Here is a 23,430-nt window from a genome sequence, read left to right as displayed (position 1 = left end):
CAAAACAACCAAAGGCCAGGGACAAAAGGATAGAAAATTGAATTTGCACTGTAAATACATAAGTGAAGCAAAAACTGTGGAGCAATGAGCAATTTTAGTTACAGTCAAAAGGATGGATACATGCCCCCAAGTGTTCGTGTGGCGATTCACATCAATCCAAATTGTGGTGGGAAGTGTTTGACACGCATGATCGGTTTAAATCTGTCACCAGGCGTGCAGGAAGTGGTGAAAACAGCGAAGTCGAGGGTTCAGAAATAAGACCAACGATTCGCCCACTCTGCCTTCAAAATAAAAGATTGACAGATAAGTTGTTTTTTTTTTAACTAAAACAAGTACAGAGTACCAACAAAAAGTATGCATTTTCGATCAAGTGACTTAATTATTTTCTTGATTAATTGATTATTTGTTTAGTCGTTAAAAAGTCAGAACATAGTAAAAACAAATGTTGATCAGTATTTCTCAAAGCCCAAGAGCAGCCTAAAATGTCTTGTTTTGTCCACAACTAAACGGTATTATGAGGGAGAGTAAAGGAACTAGAATGTATTCAGATGTAAGAAGCTAGAACCAGTGGAAGTTTTCATTATAAATGACCCAAAACAATTAACTTATTCTCAAAATACTAGGCACTAATATTCTAATATACAAAAATAATAACCGATTCCTTTAATTTGAAAATAATAACCGGAAGTCGAGTTTTGTATTGCGGCTCACTTGCCTGGCGGTTGGGGGAGTGGATGGAGGCGAAACATCTTGAAGAAAATACACAGACAGCAGACAGGTTTTTGCGTGTCACTCGCACCGTGTTTAATATGTGAGTGTGTGCGTGTTATTTTTGACGGGGGAGAGGCAAAGTTTCCAGGATGGCCAATCAGAAAACTTAAGGAGCAAACTTTGAGCGAGGAGCAACTCTTTTTTTCCCCCCCGAGACTTTCACCAAAACGTTATAAAGAAAGAAAGAAAAAACAAAAACAAAAAAAACTGCCACCACCATGGCTTTCTCTGCTTCTGTTTCGCTTTGGGCATTTGCTTTGAGTTTCTACTTCTGCGTGTGCAGGTGTTACTTCTCTGTCCCGCTGAGGATCTACTCAGGGAAGTTCAACGTGTCCTCCTCGGCTGTGGATTTGACTCCTGTTCGGCGGGTGGCGTTAACGTCTGACGGAAACGGCCTCTCTCTGGCCTCTGATCCGACCGGGACGGTCAACTTTCTGGACATGGTCAATAATTTACAAGGGGACTCTGGAAGAGGCTACTACATAGAAATGTCGGTGGGCACCCCTGGTCAAAAGGTACAGTATCACACACACACACACATTTACTTACTGTGTGTAACTTCTATTTTAATATCTGTATCACTTGTACAGGTGGGACTCAAAAAGCTTCCTTTCCGCTTCTTTCGTTTTCTACTTGTCCAACTTGTCTCTCACTGGATATTCCCACAGGTCACGTCTTAACATTCAGTCCCTGTTGGCAGTGTTGTGAACAGGGGCCGGTCTATCCACCATGTGATCCACTGAAGGTGGGCTGGGTGTGTTAGTTTCACCCACAGGGCCTTCCCTACATATCAGTACAACACTTTGTATTTAAATAAACTGAAGGTGGACAGGGTCGACATTTTAACTAATAGATATCACCATGAAACTTAACTTATTGAATGACATTATGTTGGGACAATTATTAATTGAATGGCACATTTTGAAAATCGATATTTAAATCTGCAAATGAGGCATAATCCAAAGGAATTTGCATACATTTTCAGAAAATACATGTGAACATTGGACACAGCCTAATTCAAATGTTTTTATATAGTGGATTTTGGATATCTCTTTTTATCACTATAAATAAGAAAATATTTGAATAGCCATAAAATATATATATATATACATATAATATATAAAACATGAACAAACCCAAAAATAAATATATATCTTCAACATTTTCTATCCACTAGTCTGAAAAAAGACATGTTATAAAAGCAAAATATGTTTTTGCTTGCCATGCCTCTCCTTAAAAAATATAAACTAGGGTCTCTTCCCACGATGAGGATCATGGGAAGACAAGCCTGACATATTTTAATAAGACAATCCATGTAAAATACAATCAGCTGTTTATATACAGGCCTGCCGGGGACCATCAAGAAAGTAAAGTAGGGTTTTGTAGGTAGACTAAACCCCCCTGCTCACATGCACTCACATGATGCTGCCTGTGAGGGCTAGTGGTTCTTACCAGGCAGCTGACAGGGATTACGAGGCTCGCAGGGAGCAGGGAGCAGAGAGCAGAGAGCAGCCCTGGAGTTGTACAAGATGGCACTAAACCTAGTTCTTGCCCTATTGTTTGCAAGGAAATATGCCCGTGTGATTTATTGTCACCATTTTATACAACTTGTTAAAATCATATTAATAAACTAAGGAGGACTAAATCTGGATGAGTTGGAAGAGGGATTCTCTCGCCACTATTAAAAATACAAGCGGCTTTGAGGGTGTCGACAATTTGCCATTGTGTTGTAAGTAGATGTGTTTGAAATGGAGCTTAAAGCAAAGGTGAATTATCTCATTAGTAAGTTGACCCGATGCCCCTGGGCTTCCCAAGTTAAACAGATCAGAGCTTTTAAGACTCTTGGGTGGCACAGCTCAGTTTCTCAGGCTCACAGAGGCTTATCAGTGCTGCCTGCCATGTCGCTGCCCTGTGTCAACCTTTGTGAGGATAACGTTGCAGCACTTGCCAGAGTACACTTCCCAGACTTTAGAGACACTCCAAAGTTGCACTTCAGGAAAATATTCTTGACACCCCCCGTCCTAAAAGAACACCACAATCGGTCAAAGCCAAGAAAATCACCCAAAGTTCGACTAAACTTAATAAAAAAGAAACGTTTTATGACTGTAGACCTTTTTCAGGCTGCGTGGAGAGCTAGTAAATGATCACCAGGCCTAATTAGTTGTCAACAGGCTCAGGTAGATGCACAACAGCAGATTTACAGTTATGTGATCACATGAAGAAAAACCCTCAAACTGCGCCTCGTCAGAGACGATATGAGCAACCTGCAGAAACAAGATGGAATATACTGTTGAAATGAATTAACAAAATGTTCAGTCTCCTAAGGTTTTTCCTCAGGTTTGTGGAGGGCTTCGGTGCTCAGTGGTCCCAGTGGAAAGTGGGTTTGGGGTAGTTTTAACCTATGCATTTTCACATCATTTTGGACTATTATCATTACAGTCAAAAATAATCCTAAAACATTAATAAAGTGAGGCTTAAAGTGACTGGATTTGAACTGCTATTTCCTCATCCTGCCAGTCAGCATTTAAAATGTGGGGTTTTTTTCCCCCCTATTAATGGGCTTAGTTGTTGTGGGAAAAAACACTTGAATCACATTAGAATCATTATTGCTTTTGCCGTTAGCGTTGTCTTTAATATATAGATTGCTTCACACATGTGGTTGTAAGCATTTTATTTTAAAAGCTCATGACCACATTTTTGTATTTCTCTGTAATGCAGCACGGCGTGAACAATTGTAATGAAGTATTTCTTATTTTCTGTGCGTCATACATTTCGTCTCAGCCCTGGAAATAAAAAAAACATTCTCTGATGTTTAAATAATTAAATTGATATCATAAATAATACTAATTATCACATATTCCATCTATGCATAGCAACTATAACTTAACATTTGTAATCATTTATCAACAGTACATTTGGACATGTAAAATATCTGTTACCTTTTTATGGGAGAAGCATGTGTCGAAGGTGCCTCAGCTGTTGACTAATAAACTAATAAACCTTTTTCACTGCGTGCACTGTACCAGAGCCCTGAAACCAGTTCACCTGTGTGGACAGCAGTCATTAGGGTGTTTTTAATTACACACGTTGTTAGTTGATGTGCTCTCTATAAAGCCAGAGGAAGTACACTGAAGTGAAAGAATGATTCCATGAACAAACATCAGGTTAAAACTTGTGGATGATGCTTTTGATTTAGTTTCAAGTGTATATTGTGAGTTGTGTAACACATAGTTTCCAGGATTTGTGGTTTGTTAATACTACTAGTGAGATGCACTACATCAACAGAACTTCTTTAATATCTTGGAAACAGGTAGGATCATGATGCACCGTATAGCTAGAGGAGACAATTCCACCACCTTCTGATTTCATGGCCTTTACGCTCCTGTCCTCTGTGCATAATTACAGTGAAGCCTTTATATCAGTTATTCATGCCAGCAGAGCTCAATCCACTTTGGTTCAGAGTGGTTATGCGGTGCCAAAATGTCCTGTAACTCAATACTATTGAGTTATACTCTCAATATTATTCTAACTAAATGATGATGTGATTACGGGGCCGTGGTGTTAAATGAGGCACTATTCAAATCAGCCGCTAATTGCCACATCTGTTAGCATGTGGCACAGCCAGGCTGAAGTGTCGGCTCGAGAGCCTCACATCTGCTAATTGGTACAAACAGGTAGCAGATGCACGTTGCCGCCACGGAGCCACCGCCAATTAGACAGTGAACGCTCAACTGCAGGCTGCCACAGCAGGGGAGGAGATTTGCCTGAGGCTCAGGAGCTCAGCTAGGGGAGAATAGTGTGACTAGAAAAAGATACAGTAGGTGGTGTGGGGATGAGGAAATACCCTTGCTCTCCCTCCACACCCTTCTTCATCTTCTACACAAGAATCCAGTATTTTCCAGTCTGGCCTGTTTGGCTGCTTCAGGCCTCGTGTGAGTGGACGATTGCCATCTGCAAGGCGGCAGAGGGGTTTAAGATGGCACGGTGACAGTGATAGGACCGGCGCCAGCCCAATGAGGAGGACCTGATAAACCTGACTCTTACACACAGGCCAACAGGTGCCTCCCGTAGCGGACCGAACCAGTCGAATACAAATGGTTTATAATTACAGAACTGTTTGAGAATGACCTAATGCGCTCACCTGAGCATGACGGCGGGATTTTGGCTACAAGGAAGTATTTATGAGACTTTGGATTACTAAGCAAACAGTAACCAGTTTAATGATGAACGTTTGTGCGTTTTAGCCAGAGGGCTTGAGGAACAAAGGATGTGGAATTTGTATTCATTTATGGAATGACTTTTTGCTTGTTGTAATTTTACGTTTTAAATGAGCGACTTCTTGCTCTTCTGGTCTCTAAAACAAAGACAACCACAGAGGAGTGATGACAGATTGATTGGTAGCAGTTACTAGATTGTCTTGTGACATGGTCTACAGATGTCTTTGTTGTTGGGTCAGAAGGTGGTTGTGGCGCATTAGCTTTATGAACCCCGTTGGGGCGAGGAACGCTTTCTGAGGAGTGTTAACATGGCCACTGCTCACTCGTGGAGGGGACACAAGTCTGCTGGCTAATTAGTTCCTGCTCGTTGACTTGATGCCTGGAAGACAACATTATCTTAACTGCTGTTAGCCGGTCCCCAGTGTTCACAGGACACACACCAGAATGGCTGGATAGGTCACGCAGTCGTGTCTCTAGCTACGGGCTATCACGTTTGACTCATACATCACACTTTAGAGAGTAATTATGTCAGAGAAGTGCAGTCAGTGCTGCTTAAAATTTGTTCTCATGCCCAGTATCTAAAAGAAGTTCACATATGATTTTATAAAAAATGATGTCATTTGTTTTATTCGGGAAAACTAATGGCTGCAACCAAAAAGCTTCCTCTGCCTCAAAAAAACAAAAACACAGCGGAGTGATTGTTGTTTAATTTTTCATGTGGTACACATTTTAGCTGCTTAGCTGTGAACAAACATAAAACACATGCAACACCGCCAAGTTGTTTAAAATGTCCATTTATGACGGGTCCAATACAGATCTTTCAGATGGGCATGAAAAGCCCGTCACAGAGATACACATCTCCACGTGTTTGGCTAATTGAATGTATATAAAAGTGGACGTGGCTTCCAGGTCTGAAAAATGAGGCCAGTGCGGAAACTTCTTTCATGAAACAGAAGGTCAATACGGTTCATCTAAAGATAATCTAATCATTAATTAGGAAATAGGCCTCACAAAGCCATGTTTTTGGGGGCGTGTCTGTTTGATTGACAGGCCCGTCGTGCAGTGAGGTTTCCGTTATCGGGTGTCCAATCAGATGGTGTCAGCCCCGCCCCTTCCTCTACGTAGCCAAGACGGCGACCGTTTAGGGTGGAACGTGTCCAGCGTTTCACGCTTCTTTTTTGGACCGTTTTGAGTGCGTCATCCTGGTACTCGTAGTGCACTGCGTGTTTCTGTACTGACAGTGTGAACGCACTTATGCACTCAAAATAGTGAGTGTTAGTGCACAAGTACGGCATTTGTAACACAGCGCCGGTCACTTCCGTCTCCAAACTGCTCCAAAATAGCAAGATAGCGGCAGCCAAAACGTGAACTCCAGGCCTCATAATGTCAGTTCGCAAACCAACGGGTGACGTCACTGGTTGCTGCTTGGTTTGGCTGTTTTTTTGTTTCACTACTATCCTATTTCATTTTCAGGGTTTCCTGATGAATTCTTGTGTAATACACCTTTTGTGTTTTCTGCCGTCCAATGAGGAGTTTTCTTATTTTCCATCTTTTAATTGTCTATAAAAACAAACAGCGTCTTGCTTTCATTTGTAATGCTTCTGCTGTCGTACTTTGATGTGTGACCCAGGAGGTATGTAAACCAGAGGGTGTGTAACAGATAACCGTAGCGGTTGTTAAAGCAAACTGCCCCGTGTCTTTCAGCTGAACATCCTGGTGGATACGGGCAGCAGTAACTTTGCCGTGGCTGCGGCTCCACACCCATTCATTACTCACTACTTCAACACTGCACTGTGAGTATTGTAATTCAATACACAAACTCTTGAAATGACAATATTGAGTCCCACAGTCTTTTATGACTGAAGTATAATTTACCAATGAAATGTATCAGATTGTAATCTCACAGAAGTAATGAATTTGCTTAGTATTTTTTATATGTATGATATTACATCGTCTTTGCTCTGTAATTGATTTATATGATTTTGAATTAAATTTGATTTAACTATGCTATTTATGTAAACAACGCAGGCCTTTGTAACTATTCAAACGTTCTCGGCTTCTTCCCGGTGTTTAGTTCCAGTACTTACCAGTCGACCAGTCGAACTGTAGCTGTCAGGTACACTCAAGGTAACTGGGAAGGTGAGCTGGGCATCGATCAAGTCTCCATCCCCCATGGCCCGAATGGGTCCATCACCATTAACATCGCGGCCATCCTGTCGTCCGACGGCTTCTTCCTTCCTGGGATCAACTGGCAGGGCATCCTGGGATTGGCCTATCCTATGCTGTCACGGGTGAGAGGGATTGTCTTTAAGTTACAAACTTTGTTTCAATCTTAGATCGCACAGTTCACAAAAGTTAAAGTTAAAACAGAGAGATGACAGAAGGCTTCTAAATAAAGATAAATACAAATGAAAAAGAATAAAAGCTGTCTATAAAATGGGGGAGATTTAAAAGAAGTCATTGATTCTGCGAGCCTCATCTCCTCAGGCAGGTCGTTTCTAGACGAGGGGCCCCGATGGCAAAAAAAAAACATTCACCTTTAGATTTAAGCCTTGACTTTGGAAGAGCTAAAACGACCCCAGCTCTGGATCTAAAGTCACAAACTGGCTCATATGGGGTCAGCATTTCTGCCATGTAGCTTGGGGCCATACCCAGACGTGCTTTGAAAAGTTATTAGTAAAAATCTTAAGATCAATCCGAAATGGAGAGAAGCCAGGATTTGGGTGATGTAATGTTGTCTGTTAAAACCAGCGAGACGCCCAGCTGCAGCACTCTGAACAAGTTGGAGATGAGAGTGACTTTTGATTCATGTCGGAAAGGAGAGAGTTACATTAGTAAGCAGAACAACTTTTTTGATCTGTGGTTCAAAGCTTAAATCTTAATCAAACCAGCACTGCCAAACATCTGAGTTGAAAATTTTGTGCTACCCAAAAATTGACAGCAGCTAGACTTTTAGGTCACCAGGTCTCAGGGGAGCGTAAATCTGTGTCGTATGTAGAGACATTGTGACTTTAAATAATTTGGCCAAGTGGAAGCATGTTGATAGGAAACAAAATTGGACCTAGAATTGAAACCTTACGGTACACCACAGGTAATGTGAGTACAAATATAACCAAATAAGTGTTTGAGACAGTCCATTAAAATGGCATGATCTCCTGGGTCGAAGGCTTCACTTTGGTCTTAAAGAATTAAAACACTCTCCCGCTTGTCCGCTGCTAAAAGCTAACGTTGAGGAGGGTAGTTTCTGTGATATGTAAAGCTCCAAAACCTGACTGAAACTTCCCAAAGATGGTATATAAAGCTAAAAGTTATGTTGAAACCATTTTTTCTAAAGTTTAAAAAAGTTTTTAATTTTGCCTACAATTGTTAACAGAGGGATCATGGTTGGGTTTCTTTACAAGAGGTTGGACTTCTGCCTGTTTACATAATTAGCTCAATTCAGCAATTAATTAATGAAAAGTACTGTTTGGTATCCACAGCTAGAGCTCGAGCCCTGATTATTTTTTTTTTACTTGCAGAGCTGAATTTGATATCAAATGCATTCGGAGTATCCTTGTTTAAGTATCCTATTTTAAGATTTAAAGTCAATTATGTAGCAAAAACTTGAATTTGAAAACATTTGAATTTGTATTATAATCTCAGTGAACTCAATTAAGCCTCATCCCGTGCAATTACAGGGTCCTCTAATTATTCTATATATATTTATATTAGTTATATGTTGGTTTTTTTTATTACTAAAAGGTGAATTTTTTGACTGCACAAAACTAAAGTGAATGTATCAGATTTACTTTAACACATATACAGAATAATTATACACAATAGGAGAGTTATAGTTGAGAAGGAAGCAAAACCTTTTTAGAAAATATGGTCATACAGTTTTTATCAAATGAATCCAGCAGCACTGCATAACTTCCTGCTGCTCCACATATCTTTTACAGCACTGAATAACTTTTCCGTCTGCGATCTTATCTGAATGTAGTCAAAGACATTTCACATGACAACAGACACGTTTTGTGTTCATGATTTATTTTCAGCAGCCAAGGATGTGATGCTTTTGCATAATGCCGTTTATTTTGCCTAGTTCATGTTAAACCTACTTTTGTAGCTGCATTTCATCATGCCTGAGTTTATATCCTTATTTCCTGTAAAGGAAATTTAATTCAGTTAATCCATTTGTTTTCATTAAATTTACAGCAGAAAAACATCCTGTGCATGTGTGAAATGTGACAAAGGCACAAAAACCAAGGTGCTTCGCAGAGTGTCGGCTTTCTTGAACGTGATAATTTAGCGTTGACGGGGCAAGAGTGAAGTCAGCGCAGCCCACCACAATACATGCTTTCATTCGGTGCTGACTACAGCAACCTTTGGGATCAAATGGCAGTGACTGAGGGGCAGATATGCTCACACTGACCACTTTGTGCTGCTGGTATCTCCTGAGAACTGAGGTTTAGTTTGCCTGAGGGCTGTTTGTCATGCATGACATGATAGAAGAGCACTGACATGAAAAGCTGTCTGAGGAAAACAGACAGAACATCCTTTAGTCAAAGGACAAACCACTGTCTCGTACCATGCACATCAGTCCACACGCACATTCGTTAAAAGATGTGTTTCTGTAGCAAAATGAGTACAAATACTTATTGTAGGAAAAACACTATATGAAAGCGGTACTAACTGTCTATAATTTTGCATGTGTTTAATGTTTAAAATGTAATGTTGAGCTGTGCAGTCATGCAGATGAAGACTTAAGTGTTTTAACACACACAGGGCAAAACATGTCTACGACATTACTATGTTGTATGTCAAGTATTTACGCTGAGGACCATATTCTTTTACAAATACAAATTCTACCAGGAACAAGTGCATTTTCTTTTCTTACTACAGATTTTCTTTTTACTGCTGTTATTTACATTTTTATCTGTCTTGGTATGCAGAATATTTTGACAGTCTCCATCACTAAATTAGTTTTCAAGTCAGTTGTCCATTTACGGAATTTACATAAAACCAGATTGAACATTTTCATGTCATAGATCTTGTTTTCTGGACTCATGTTGTTGGTTTTCTATACTGTGTTGAAGAGAAAATATAAAAGTCGGTGTGGATAACCACACAAACTAAACGCACAAAACTTAAACCATTAATGCGACCATCCATCTCCTGTCTGTCAACTAGCCTGACTCGTCCGTGGAGCCTTTCTTCAACTCTGTGGTGCAACAGCTGGGAATTCCTGACATCTTTTCCCTCCAGATGTGCGGCGCTGGACTGTCAGCCGGCAGCGCAGCCGACCCTGCGGGAGGCAGTCTTGTGAGTAGTCAGGAGGGACTGCCCAGGGAGGCGTTTGACTAAAAGAACAGATTGAATAAGGTTTTGTTTGGACAATTTGCTTCACTTTTTTTTTTTTTTTTTTACATTTTGTATCATCTTTGCCTCCAGTTCTGTATTGCAGTGTTGATAGTAATATTTACACTGAACCACTGCTTAGATTAAATCAAATCCGTTACTGGTGGATCAGACAGAGCAGCCCTGGGCATTTTAAAAACATAATATCTGGTATCCTCCTCGTCAATGTGTTTCCCCTTTGGAAGCCCAGTCTAGTTAGAGTGGAGCTAATTAAGCTAAGACGGCGACCTGCTGAGAGCAGGTCTGTCACTGTTATGCATTCGACCTCGGTGTCTCGCTCACTGCATCACCATCATGTGACCCGCTGATGCAGACAGATGGAGAAGGTGCCTGTGTGTGTGTGTGTGTGTGTGTGTGTGTGTGTGTGTGTGTGTGTGTGTGCGTGTGTGTGTGTGTGTTGTGGTAAACTTTTGCGAGAGTGAATTCCACCTGGTGATGACTGTGTCTTTTTGTTGTTTTCTTAGATAATGGGTGGAGTTGAACCAACCCAGTATCAGGGGTCGGTATGGTACACCCCTATAATAGAGGAGTGGTATTACCAAGTGGAGGTTTTGAAGCTGGAGGTCGGGGACCAGAATCTGGATCTGGATTGCAGAGAGGTAAACTTCCAACTCTGTAGTGCCTCTCTGATAATCTCAACCTAAATGCTCACTTCAAAGATGGCCCCGAAACGCCAGTAAATTGTATCTTTAAGTTCGAAGTAGACCCACAAAACACGCGATACTACAACAGAGTATCAGGGCCACATTAATGAAAAAAAAAAATAAGAGGAATATTTTTTTTATTATTATTTGGCTCTCGAGGGAAAAATCTAAATGTCAAGAATAAAGTTGAGATACTATTTTGAGAATGATGTCAAAATGTTGGGAAAAAAGTCAAAATGTCAAGAAAAGAGTTGAAATGTTAAGAATAAAGTTGAAATTATATTTCTGTAATAAAATTACTTTTTAAGATTAAAGTTGAAATTTTGAAAAATAAATCAAACTTGCTTTGTGCATATGATTCTACGAGAATCCTTGTGCAGATGAACTCGTGCAATTCGGAATAGGTTTTAATGGGCAGACGAAAGAGTATCGGTAGTTACACCTGCATCTGCAAAGAGGATTTGTTAGATATGACGATTGATCAGGTTGTTTGATCCTGAAGGCTTGGAGCTCAGATGAGGCTTGCTTCTCAACATTTGGACTTTTTTCTTGACATTTCCACTTTATTGTCAAAATGTAAGACAAAAAAAAAATATCTTCCTCCTCTAATTTTTTTCCCCTCAATGTGGCCCCGATAGTCCATCTTCAAAATACTGATTGTGCAATAGAAACGGTTAAAAAATTCCTTCTTGATTAGCTGTTTGAGTCAAGGTTAAAACACGGAAATGTAACAGCATCTGAGGAGCAGTACTGCTGCTGAGGGAATGTAATCCAGTTTGTCTGCTTGTGAAAGAACTTCCTCATTTTATATTCTTTTGTTTGCTCAAGGTCTTCCATAGGAGCCTGTTGAACTAAGTAAAACCCTCCTGCACTTCACTCTTTCTCTCTTTCAGTACAACATGGATAAAGCTATAGTTGACAGTGGGACGACACTGCTGCGACTTCCTGTCAACGTCTTCAATGCGGTGGTAGACGCCATCACACGCGGCTCTCTGGTACGCCACCTTCTCTCCACAGACAATGATGAAACATGTTGACAGAGCAAAGAGTTGCAGGGGAGAAAGCACACACTCCCTGTTCAAGGACGTAGGAGCTTTAAATGGGAGGATCGGCAGTTTTGGCTCCTTTTTAAAAAATATATGTGTGTGCTCTGTGGCTTTGTTTATTTACCATTCTGCTTTACACACATTTCACCTTTTGGAGCTGCAAACAAACAGTTCTCAAGGTTAATTTGAACTTGGAAGCAACGTTTTCAATTAAAGTGCCCACACCGTCCTTGTGGATGAATCCCAAGTGGGAAAATGAAAGAAAACATCAAAACCTGTTTTGGTGCTGCACTGACCTTCTGTTTCTGTGTTTATCTTTCGCTCTGCCTGTCCTCTTCTGTCTCTCTTTGTCTATTTCTCTGTCTTTGTTCCTCTTTGATGCAGATCCAGGATTTCTCCTCAGGCTTCTGGGATGGCACCAAGCTTGCATGCTGGTTGAAGGGAGAGACCCCGTGGAGGTTTTTCCCCAAGCTGTCCATCTACCTAAGGGCCACGAACACCAGCCAGTCCTTCCGCATCACCATCCTGCCTCAGGTATCTGGGGACATAAACAAAACAAAATAAGAAGTCTTCATCAAGCTACCATATACTCAACGGTCTACATTTCATGTCATCTCGCAGCTGTACATCCAGCCAATCACAGACGTGGACGGCACGCTGAACTGCTTCCGTTTCGGAGTGTCTTCGTCAGCGAACGGCCTGGTGATCGGTGCCACTGTTATGGAAGGCTTCTACGTGGTGTTCGACCGGGATCAGCGCAGGCTGGGCTTCGCTCTCAGCAGCTGTGCAGGTGAGGGTACGAGTACCGTGACGAAGTACTGCTAACTTCCTAACAATGTTTAGAAGTCTGTCTTCAGACTGTTACGGAAGGAATGACTGGGCAATAAATTTATCCTCCATCATCTTAAATTTATTTGTGATTTTTGTATTTTCTAATTTAGGAATTGTCTTATTTATAAGGTGCTTGTTTAAAATATTAAACATACAAATGGATCCCTAGTATTTGTTTAGAGCACCAAAATGACTTATCTTCAGCAAATGTTGATGAATCTTAGACATGATTTTTAACAAGAAAATGAGTCCAGAAGTCCATAAAGTGTCTTCATTGTTAAGTTTTTGACAAGCAAACTGTCAAACAATAAATTAAAACCATATCCTGTTCACCATGAACTTAACAGCAAAGGTTAAATCTTAAGCAGTGATACTTTCCTGTAGTTCTGTGTAACTATAAGCCGGGGCAAGTTTTCCTCCTCTCATTTTAAAGTACAAAGATCACTTTTGTTCTGTTTTAAGCAAACACACTTGGAGCTGATGTAGGCTGAAGGTTAAAGATGCAAGCTTGTGACAGTTGGGTTTTGCCAGCTCTAATTTCTGAGCTGTCTGGTGAAATCCACAAAGAAATTTAACTATTGATGACTCGCACTTCAACAAAACAACTGATTTCAGTTTCAAAATGAATTTGAGGATGCTGCTCAGTAGTTGCCAAAATAAGACAAATGTTGATTTTAGGAAGCTCCCATAAGTAAAAGTTAATTGTTCCTTTTGTAAAGGTGTAAAAAAAAAAAAAAAAAAAAAAAAATGTGTTCATTATCATTAAAGTGTAAAGTATTTCTCTGGTATGAAATAATCTCAAACTCCTCCCCTTCTGCTTATGTTACTGTATTCAAAATCCCCATAGCAACAGGAAACAACAACAACGTTCAAGCAGCGACCGACATGCTGAAATCGGCAAGTTTTGATTGTGGGAATGTAGACATTTTCATTTAAGAAATACAAACAGGCCACAGTGTTGTTCTCCTCTACACCAGAGTGATATGTTGGTGCAGCTACACTAATATCCAGCGCTAACACAGTCTGGTGGCCATGCCAGACTACTCTGCACTTCTCTTCTCATTTATAAGCTCATAGGTTTACTGTTTTTATTCAGCAGTTGTTCACTTTTATTATAAACAATATGGATGAAGATATTTTAGGTACATCAATGTTATCTTTTAAATAGAGCCGAGTTCATATTTATTAGTTTAATGCTACTTGTTCGCTGCGTCGCAACAGCACGGCCCACCCCATAAACACTAATATTCACTAAACGATCAAAGCTACACCGACGGTCTACTGTGACTCCCTGTATTTGTTTTAAATGAAAAGCCCTTAGTTGTTTCATACACAGCCCATCCCTATGGTAGGTTGTAAGTCGTATTGTTTCAGGTTCATGATGTCCAGTTTGTCTTTTGGTTTGCTACGTTCAAATTAAAGGTATATGACCTATTGTTGTGCTCACATGTGACTGAACCAGTCAGAACTGAAGTCTAAAACGACGACTGCTTTGTCTGCAGTGAACGGTGGAGTGGCTCTGTCAGAGATCGCGGGACCGTTCTCGGCAGCAGACGTGGCGACTAACTGCTCTGGCGGGGTGCTGAGGGAGCCTCTCCTGTGGGTGATCTCCTACACGCTGATGGCAGTCTGTGCTATGGTCCTCATCATCCTGTTGCTCCTGCTGATCCTGCCCTGCAGATGCAGATACCGTTCCGGGGAGATCACGGACGAGTCCTCGCTCGTCCGCCACCGCATCAAGTGACTGAGAGGAAATGGACGGGCGAATGCGGTGATCAGGCAGGGGGACAGCGAGCAGAGCCCGTCCACAGTTGTGGAGAGGGGGGTGAGGGTCAGCCTGCACCGACCGGAGACACTCAGCTCTGAATCACTGACTGACTCTAGACTGCCCTCATCAGCTTGGCCCGTGGAGGTAGACACGGACAGATCGACTGCCTCTTAAAGGGAAAATCCACCCCAAAAACACTTCTGAAAACAGCTCCTGGTGGTGACGTTCTGCTTCCAATTTCTTGTTTGGTGGTGTCTCTTTCTTCTTTCACTGATAATTAGTCGATGTGTGTAGATGCCTTGATTTAGAGAGAGACATCCGGTGTAGAAGAACACATGCAATCTGTCCAGTATTCATAGCTTTTAAAGACCATAATAACTTTAAGCTCATTAAAAATGGGTACAACTTGCTTCTGCTCAACTGGAAAGATGCCCATGATACCAGTATTGCCTTTCTCCACCTACATACACTAAAACAGAAAATAGTTTGAGAGCACTCAAATCAAGTTCAGGCTTATTCTGTTTAGGGCTGTCCAAAGGTACTCTGGAAAATGTAGGACATCACAAACACGAGACGGTGAATGAAACTGAAACAATCACAAAATAATTCCTGACACACACTAAACATGACACCAGCAGTGACTCTTATAAGAACAGCGAACTGTGGAGCTTCTCCCTTACAGACAATCACAAGACAGCAGCTGGGGAAGATGTTAACGGTCCGTGTGCAACACTGATGTCATCTCCAGGCAAACTGTTTATTATACATGTCTAAGGCCATACAACCTCCTAAAACGTGCCTTCACAGGTGATAATCTGCAAACCACAGGTGTGTCTTTCAGCTTTTTTTCTTTTTTTTTAAATCTAATGCTAAATCTGTGATAAATTAGTAGTGCCTTCATATATTCAGTCTTCTGTGGAGGAACATTATTGCCTGTGTTTATTGAAGTTTAGGGGAAAAGCTGCTCAAATAACCACTGTTATATTATTAAAGGTTCCACATATGTTTACAGTGCAGCTTACTGCTAAGACAAACTGATAAATCGTATCAGAGACTTTATTCTGCTGAACTGCACTTTGTTTCTGAAGTCGATCAAAAGTGTAACATAAAGCGACAGATCAATATTTCTCGATTTGTTATGCAATTTGTTGCGTTAATGTCATTTTACTAATTCTGTAGATGTTCAGCTTTATATTTAAATCTCTTTCAACGTGATTGTATTATTATTATTATTCCAAATCTTTGCTTTTTAGACTAGACGTTCAGGGGTATTTTATACTGTACATTTTATACAAATCAAACTCTAAATTAGAAGCCAAAGGATTTTTGAAAGTGACATGTTACAAACACCTACTCCTTCTCAGTATCTCTGGGCTACAGTCAACTTTCTAGCAAAGCTGACTGAGCCATTAGCAAAAAAAATAAAAAAAAATAATTGTTGCTTAACACCATTTTGCCGTCTCTTCAGACGAGTGACAGCTTCTGATGTAAAGTCAATGACAGTCTAAAGAAGACGCTCCTCCACTGACACTGTGCAGCACAATCAGTCTGAAACTTGGATCAGAATATCAGTCGAGTGATTCGCCCCCAAGATGCACTAACACATTTTAAAGCTGTAAAATTGTGTAATTGAAGGTACACTTGAATCTTTGAATGTTCACTTATTTATAATAAGTGTGTTTTTCTGTGCCAAAATTGTACTTGTGCTGTAAATAAATAAAATATGCATAAAGTCAGAGATGTAAATCATCTTAAATTAATTAATAACATTTTGGGAGTCAGCGGGACAAACTTGATGTGGTTTGTGAGTGACATCTTGTGTCGACACATGGTAGCTTCATTTAATGGCTCACTATTAAGCACATGGAAATCTTTAATCATATATACAGTAAATACAGGCTATTGTAAAATGTGGTACTTCACATAGATACATCAAAATAAGACATACTAAAGCTGTATTATACTGCATAATAAGAACACATTTTAGGTGTATTACCTTAAACTGAACAGTGTTCCTGTTCAGTCTGATAATAACTGACATAAATTATTTTTAAAAACAGCAGTGCTTAAAGGAATGTAGGAAATGAGGTTGTGTTACAGCTTGTGTGAGTCTCATACATCTCAGAAGGGTCACTTCTGGTCCTGTAATCAGTCATCTTGATGCTTCTGTAAACAGAAAATGTTTCATGAAGTACATTTTTTTTTCTGTGTTTGAACATTATTCGACATGTAAATTGTAATAAATAAAAATAAATGTAAATCAGTTTCTTGTATGTAAACAACTGCCACATTTCTATATAAAAAGCTAAATATACACAAAACTCTATTGACTTTTTAATGATCATTATATTAGAGCTAGAACTATGTGGTTTAATAATTGTTTGGATTAGTGGAAGATATAAATCCCAGGACCATCGAAGTAAAGGAGGCCAAACATAATGTCTGCTTTTGACTGGTCAAACAGTTGAATAAATAAGATGAATAAACTACAATAAGATCCTAATGTCTGTGTATCTGCTGTGCTGTAATTGACATATACTGTATGTATTATTACATCCAGCCTCAGTCAAGCTAAGAGCACTAGCTGGGTATAACTTGTTATTACATCAGGCCCTCAAAGCAAAAAAAAAAACAGTCCTCCAAAATCTCATGTAATCTGTAAATGACTTTGACTTTGACAGTTTTTACCTTCATCTGACTGAAGATCCAGTCCAGGAAGTGTGTGACGTTGCCATAAACACCTGGTTTATTCTGCCCAGTGCAGTGCTCCTCCCAAATACTGTCCCCTCTGAGCCACCAGAGTCCGTCCATCAGGGACACCAGAGGGCCACCACTGTCGGTCTGAGACAGAGATTCGGACACACTGAGCGAACAAGGGTGAACTACAGATTACAGTGACTTTGAGGTCACAATATAAACTCTTTTCATTCGGTTTAAGAAGCATTAAAAGTCCATGAAAAGCACTGAATGACTTAAATAAAACATATCATAGTCAGCTGCCTCCTCTGTGGCTCTAACTTTACATTCATTGTTGACTTGACTCTATAAATTGTCTGTTTTAAGCCACAAAATGACTGTATATTTAAAGCTGTTGCCATGTACAGGACATAGTGCAGGTCTCGTTTGACTGTACTGCAAAGCCAGTTTCACAAGAGCATGAAAATGCTTTGAATTCTTTCACGAACAGAAACAGCCTTTTATGCCTCTGATCTGTTAGTGTGATAAAAAAAAACACCCAGATATATTGAGCACATTATACTCCAGGGTCGGTCAAGTCTGTACGTATGGGATGTATTTTCAGCCATCACTGAAACATAAACTCTGAAGGCAGTGCTTTGGTGGGATGGGAGTCACCCTGCAGACGTCTGCGGTTCTGCTTTGAAACAAATCTAACAAACACTTGCAGACTCGTGGCAATATGCGAGTGTGTATCGTGTCATTGTGACTTTAAGCCGGTGTATTTGTGTTGGTTTTATGTCGTATTTAAATGTCATTTTCACACTGCTGAGAGAGAAGACGCTTGTCTTACATGGCACACACTGGCTCCAGCCTCAGTCTCTCTGGTGCACAACATGTCCTGTGATATCCTGCCGCTGTGAGCGATGGAACTGTTGCACTCTGCAGACTCTACGAGGGAGACCTGAGCCTCCATCAGATGCAAAGAGCCGGAGTCTGTCAAAGAAACACGACAGGTGAAACACCACTCACACCCTCTTGACACCTCTTTAAAGTCATGTTGGTATTTTCTTACATACAGTAACAATATACATGGTAACAGTGGAGCCACCTCGATAAAGGAGAAAAAGAACGATGCAGAGCTTTGGGTTTCATATTTAATTTCTGGGCGTCACTTATTTCCTGTGAATTTCCATTAATGAGGCAAAGCATTGGTTTGGTTCACGTCACATAACTTCATTTAACATTGTCTCACCGTTTCCAAATCGTGTTGTCCAGTACTTCTGAGGAGCACTGACGTTTAGTCCAACGTTCGGGAGGCACACAGCTGCAATGTTACTGGAGGCTACCAAAAAAAAGAAGAAGAAGAATATTTCTATTGTTTCTATTATAAATCTACAAAGGGAAAATAGGATGTTACTCAAAAAGTGACAGTGTGTTCAGTCTTAAAGTCTGTAAAGTGCTCTCAGGACATTGAAATTATCAACTGATTTTAACAGAAAAAGGGCTCAGGTGACATTTTATAAGGTACACTTAGCTCAAACTAACAGGCTAACATAACAGTCCTGCAATACATCCCACCTTCTGTTTCCTTCATATCTTCCGTTTAACAAATACTAGACGAGTCGATCACATCAGGCCTGTTTTGGCCTCTCTTCAATGGTTAGCAGTCCGTTTTAGGATAAATTTTAAGATCCTACTGATCACATTCAAAGTACTTTGTGGTTCAGCTCACAGCTACATTGCAGAGCTGCTGCTCCCGTCTGAGCCTCAATGCAGCCTCAGATCCTCGGGCAGGGCTCTGCTGACTGTTTCAGAGTCTCAGCTCAACACTGAAGGTGACTTGGTTTTAGCAAACGGGGGCACAAAGCTCTGGAGCCCCCTGCCTGATAATCTGAGGCTTGCAGGATCAGTGACATCTTTCAAAAAAATAAATAAAAGACTTGTTAATTGTACAACTCTGTTTTATTTTTTTGTTTTTTATGGTTTTCTTTTATTTTTATTTTCCACCAAGTCTTTCCTGTTTTATCATTTCTGTCATTGTTTTACATTTTTGTGGGGTTTTTATTTGTATTATTTCAATTTTCCTGATTATATTTGCTTCTTTCTTAGACATTTTTTTTAACCCTGTTTTGTTTTTCATGTAAAGCATTTTGTAATTTTGTTTTGAGAAATTCTGTACAAATAGATTATTATTTTATCCATCTCATTAATATTTATCAGGCTGGATGCACTTTTCTTCACAAAAACATTTAGTTTTATGTTCCGGAAATCAAGACAGGAAAACTGTGCTGAGTGTGGCTGTGTTGTCGTAAGATAAACGTGTTCCTTCTTTGCAGCACTCCCGTTTCTGTAAATCTGTCTGCAAGCACCTGTGATGTCCAGAGGTTTAGACAGCCTCATAAGAGCGATGTCATTCTGGCGAGTCATCCGGTCGAAGCCCTCATGTGCTATAACGCGACTCACGGAGTAAGCAGGGTTAAACAGAGTTCCTAATGGATCCACTACTCCGGCATACACTGCCCAGTCTCCAGGACTGGAGGCCCTGCAGAGGAGGAGAAACAGCAGAGAGTCGATGCAGACCGGATCAGACCACAGCTGCTGCTGGAAGGAGTGAAATGAAGGAGGACTCACCTGGTCGCACAGTGTGCTGCGGTGACTATCCAGTAGGGGGAGATGATGGCTCCTCCACAGCGGTGGGAACCCGAAACTTGGAGGCTAACGTGCCAAGGCCAGGACGCCAGAGAGGCCAGGTGGCCCCTAGAGGCCCTGCTGGAGTTCAGCCCGCTCCCACAATCTGAAAATAAGACCGCTTTTAGAGAGGATGAACCTGGCTGTTTTTGCTTTTACAAGCAGGTAGAGAAGAGGTCACGATTCTTTGTGACTGTAGTCAAAGTGTAAACAAAGAACATTACAAATGTAAAGGAGAGAGTGAGTCAGTCAGTTTGATCTGGCCTCTTTTTTTATGTTTCACATGTTAAATCATTGGACAACTGAAGGACACAAAAGTAGAGCTTTTCATTTATTGTGATGGGAGCACAAGAGCACAACATGAAGGAGATGGAAAGCACTACAATTCCCCCCAAATGGATTCAACTCTGGTGATTCCTTTTGTATTTTTCAGACTAAATAGTAACATACCAGTACAATGCAAGGACACCACACTGTTTTTAGGACACATGTTGCTGTGGATGACAAAACATTTTTAAATTAGTTGATTCAATATTTATAGTCGCATCTTGGTCTGTTTTTTACCAGATCACTCACCTGAGTTCAAACTGTTTCAGTATGGAGGCCTGAGGGTTGAAACCCGACTTTACTTTTAGGAATCCACCATCAGAGTCAGTCTGCTCCTGGTCTGATTGAAAATACGTGCCCCTGTCAAACCACATCATGGAAAATACAACTTCATTCAAACACACCTTCATACATTTTGCTGCCATTTTGAATGAGTAACCCGAGCACCTCACCTGCGGTATCCGATGCTCTGGCAACTTGCTCTCCCCTGTTGCTCGGTCCAACCGTGAGAACAAACAGCTCTCCAGTCTTGGCTTTGAGTCGAGTAGATCTGCAGCAGGAAACTGGAGCCGTGCAGCCTCACTGAGCACAAACAGCGGAAAAATAACAAAACAAACGATGACTCAACGTTTTAGAAAGTATGTGAAGAAGTTTGCCACACCAGAGTCAAGTAACACACACAAATAACTGTCAATTAACAATTGCTAAATTAACATGAGAGTGTAAATGAAAGATTAAATATTTAGCTGCATTAACATGATCTCTTCTGAAAAACCCCAACCAGCATGAACAGTGTAAAATGATTTCAGAAAACAGTATAAAATTGAAAAATAAAGGTAAGAAATCATAAAAATATCATGTAAACTGCCGTGTTAACCAAAATAAATGAGGAAAAAAATTACATCAAGGTGTCCCAATTAGCTGTAAAAGGTGCAAAGATTGTAGTTTCTGAATCAGTTTTATATTAGTTTGGGGACCTATAAGTCTGACAGAGACTATCCTGTCTCTCTTGGGGACCACTCCTCGGTTAATACTAGCACAACATGTGAGGTTACTAAAGGCTCTACCGCAGCTCTTCCAGACTGACGAACAGCTTCGCCCGTGAGGCCGTCAGGATGCTGAACTCTGTCCCTTCTGTCCCTCTCACCCCGTAAAGCCTGAGCTTTTGCACTAAGGACCCGTATTTGCACTACATTGTACTTATATACACTACAGTTAAGCGTTGATTTTTATTGTTACATATTTATACTTTCCTTGTTTTATCTTTTTATTTTGCACAGCGTGGGACTGAGAAACAATTTTTCGATCTGTATGTCATATGGTGGATTAATATTAAAGTTGAAGTTGAAAAATCTTCCATATTCTGATCTGAATTTTTAATCTCACATCAGTAATATCACAAAGAATGCTTTTTATATTGTCAAAATTGTTAAAGTCCAATAACCCGATACTGAGAAACGTACACGTTTTTATCACCAGCAGGCTCGATTACTGTAACGCTCTCTTTTCTGGCCCTCCAAGTAAAGATATGAACAAGCTACAGATCATTCAAAGTATGATGCAGTGGGACGAGTACCGACAAAGACCTGTCAAAGAGCTTGTAATCTATTTTATGTTTATTTCTATACTTTTATATACTCTGCCATGTCATTAGTTTTCATATTGTCTTTTTATTCTATTTTAGTTTCCTAACAAATTGTTGTGTTTTTATTGTATTGTGAAACCTCTTGTACTTCAATTTTGCATGAAGGGTACAATAAATAAAGTTTGATTTGATTAGTTTATAAATGTAAAAGTATATGAACAGCTCTTAAGTGTTTTTTTCTGCACTACGGCCCTGCATGAGGCTGTTTACCGCAGTTGTCTTCGTCCTGGCCTGCAGGACAGTCCTTCACCCCGTCACACCACTGCGACTCCCACACGCAGTTCCCGTCGCCACACTGCAGCCCGTGAACACAGGATGAGGAAACTGCAACACAAAGACAGGGGCTTCTGTGAGAACATACAAAATATGTGCGGGTGTCTCTTTAAGCTTTGATGGACATAAAGTGCATAAGTCAGGATAAGTCCTGACACTCACAGTAATAAGCGAGGAGGATTCCAGCGAGCAGCAGGAGGAGCAGCAGGCAGATCACAGCAGCCACGCTGAACTTAACACACCTCTGTTTGAAATCTGACAGAACAACACACACTGTCACTGGGAATCCTTTTTACTCCCACTTGTTAAATGTGTTGTAGAATCTATTCAAGGAATAATGTTTCCATTTCTATACATAGAACAACGACTGTCCTCAATATGGCAATACGTTTTAACTTGATCCCATTAATTAGTTATTTATCAGACTTAAGTATCATTCAGGCATAAAGAGGATTTAATTATGAGTGTGTATTGCATTTTTTTTTTTTTATTTGGCCAATGTCTAAATCCACAGTCACTTATGTCTGCTAAATCTACTGGAAACATTAAAATATGCGATAAAACCTCACAGCCATGTGATTGTAACTCCTTCCTCGTGCCTTCACCCTCACAGACAGAAGACCACTATCATCTTCTCTGCCGGAGCTACTCTAGTTTCTTCGGATAGTTATTACATCCACAAATACTGCATTGTACAACCACTCACACATCACTATTTCATGCACAATACTATTGCTTGCACCATCACAGTCTTATTTTGCCGTAAATAATACGTACACTGTCTGTATTGATTGAGAGTCACATAACTGACAGAAGGAAATTCTGTGTTCATTTACTTGGCCAATAAACCTGATTCTGATGAATTAACCTTTTTAATCTGCCTTTGAAAAAAAAAATCCTTGCTTTTAATAGTTGTATTAGAGTCAGAGATGTACATTATGGTGTGATGAAAGGACACTACCTTTATGTTTAGGGATGGAGTGGTCGTTCTCAGGTGGGGGCTTCAGGGCCTGATGGTGAACATACTGGGGTTTAACATCTGATTGGCTGAGTGGAGCATGTTTCCACTTGTCATCTTCGAGGATGAAACCAGGACCTGAGTTCACATACTGTTGGTAAAAAAAAAGAAATTAAAAAAAAAAAA

General features: G+C 40.3%; 2 protein-coding genes across 2 annotated transcripts; one reads left to right on the top strand and one right to left on the bottom strand.

Moving 5' to 3' along the window:
* Positions 1–731: 731 nt before the first annotated feature.
* On the top strand, positions 732–16,937 carry bace2 (beta-secretase 2). The gene is made up of 9 exons (XM_069147608.1): positions 732–1,286; positions 6,693–6,781; positions 7,063–7,279; positions 10,158–10,289; positions 10,850–10,984; positions 11,923–12,024; positions 12,460–12,609; positions 12,697–12,865; positions 14,409–16,937. The coding sequence occupies exons 1-9, from the start codon at positions 990–992 to the stop codon at positions 14,648–14,650; spliced, it is 1,533 nt and encodes a 510-aa protein (XP_069003709.1). The 5' UTR covers positions 732–989; the 3' UTR covers positions 14,651–16,937.
* LOC138197504 (transmembrane protease serine 2-like) lies at positions 16,741–23,361 on the bottom strand. The gene is made up of 12 exons (XM_069148380.1): positions 23,313–23,361; positions 22,449–22,541; positions 22,224–22,337; positions 20,821–20,950; positions 20,618–20,728; positions 20,492–20,535; positions 19,985–20,147; positions 19,723–19,895; positions 18,606–18,695; positions 18,204–18,346; positions 17,363–17,515; positions 16,741–16,840 (listed from the first exon to the last, which is right to left on the bottom strand). The coding sequence occupies exons 1-12, from the start codon at positions 23,359–23,361 to the stop codon at positions 16,823–16,825; spliced, it is 1,281 nt and encodes a 426-aa protein (XP_069004481.1). The 3' UTR covers positions 16,741–16,822.
* Positions 23,362–23,430: the final 69 nt, after the last annotated feature.

This window comes from Embiotoca jacksoni, unplaced genomic scaffold (assembly GCF_022577435.1).
Source record: "Embiotoca jacksoni isolate LCO1_2020_lvr unplaced genomic scaffold, fEmbJac1.0.p SCAF_14, whole genome shotgun sequence".
Classification (NCBI taxonomy): domain Eukaryota; kingdom Metazoa; phylum Chordata; class Actinopteri; family Embiotocidae; genus Embiotoca; species Embiotoca jacksoni.
The sequence above is the reverse complement of the archived record's forward strand: the minus strand, read 5'-3'. Positions and strand labels throughout refer to the sequence as shown.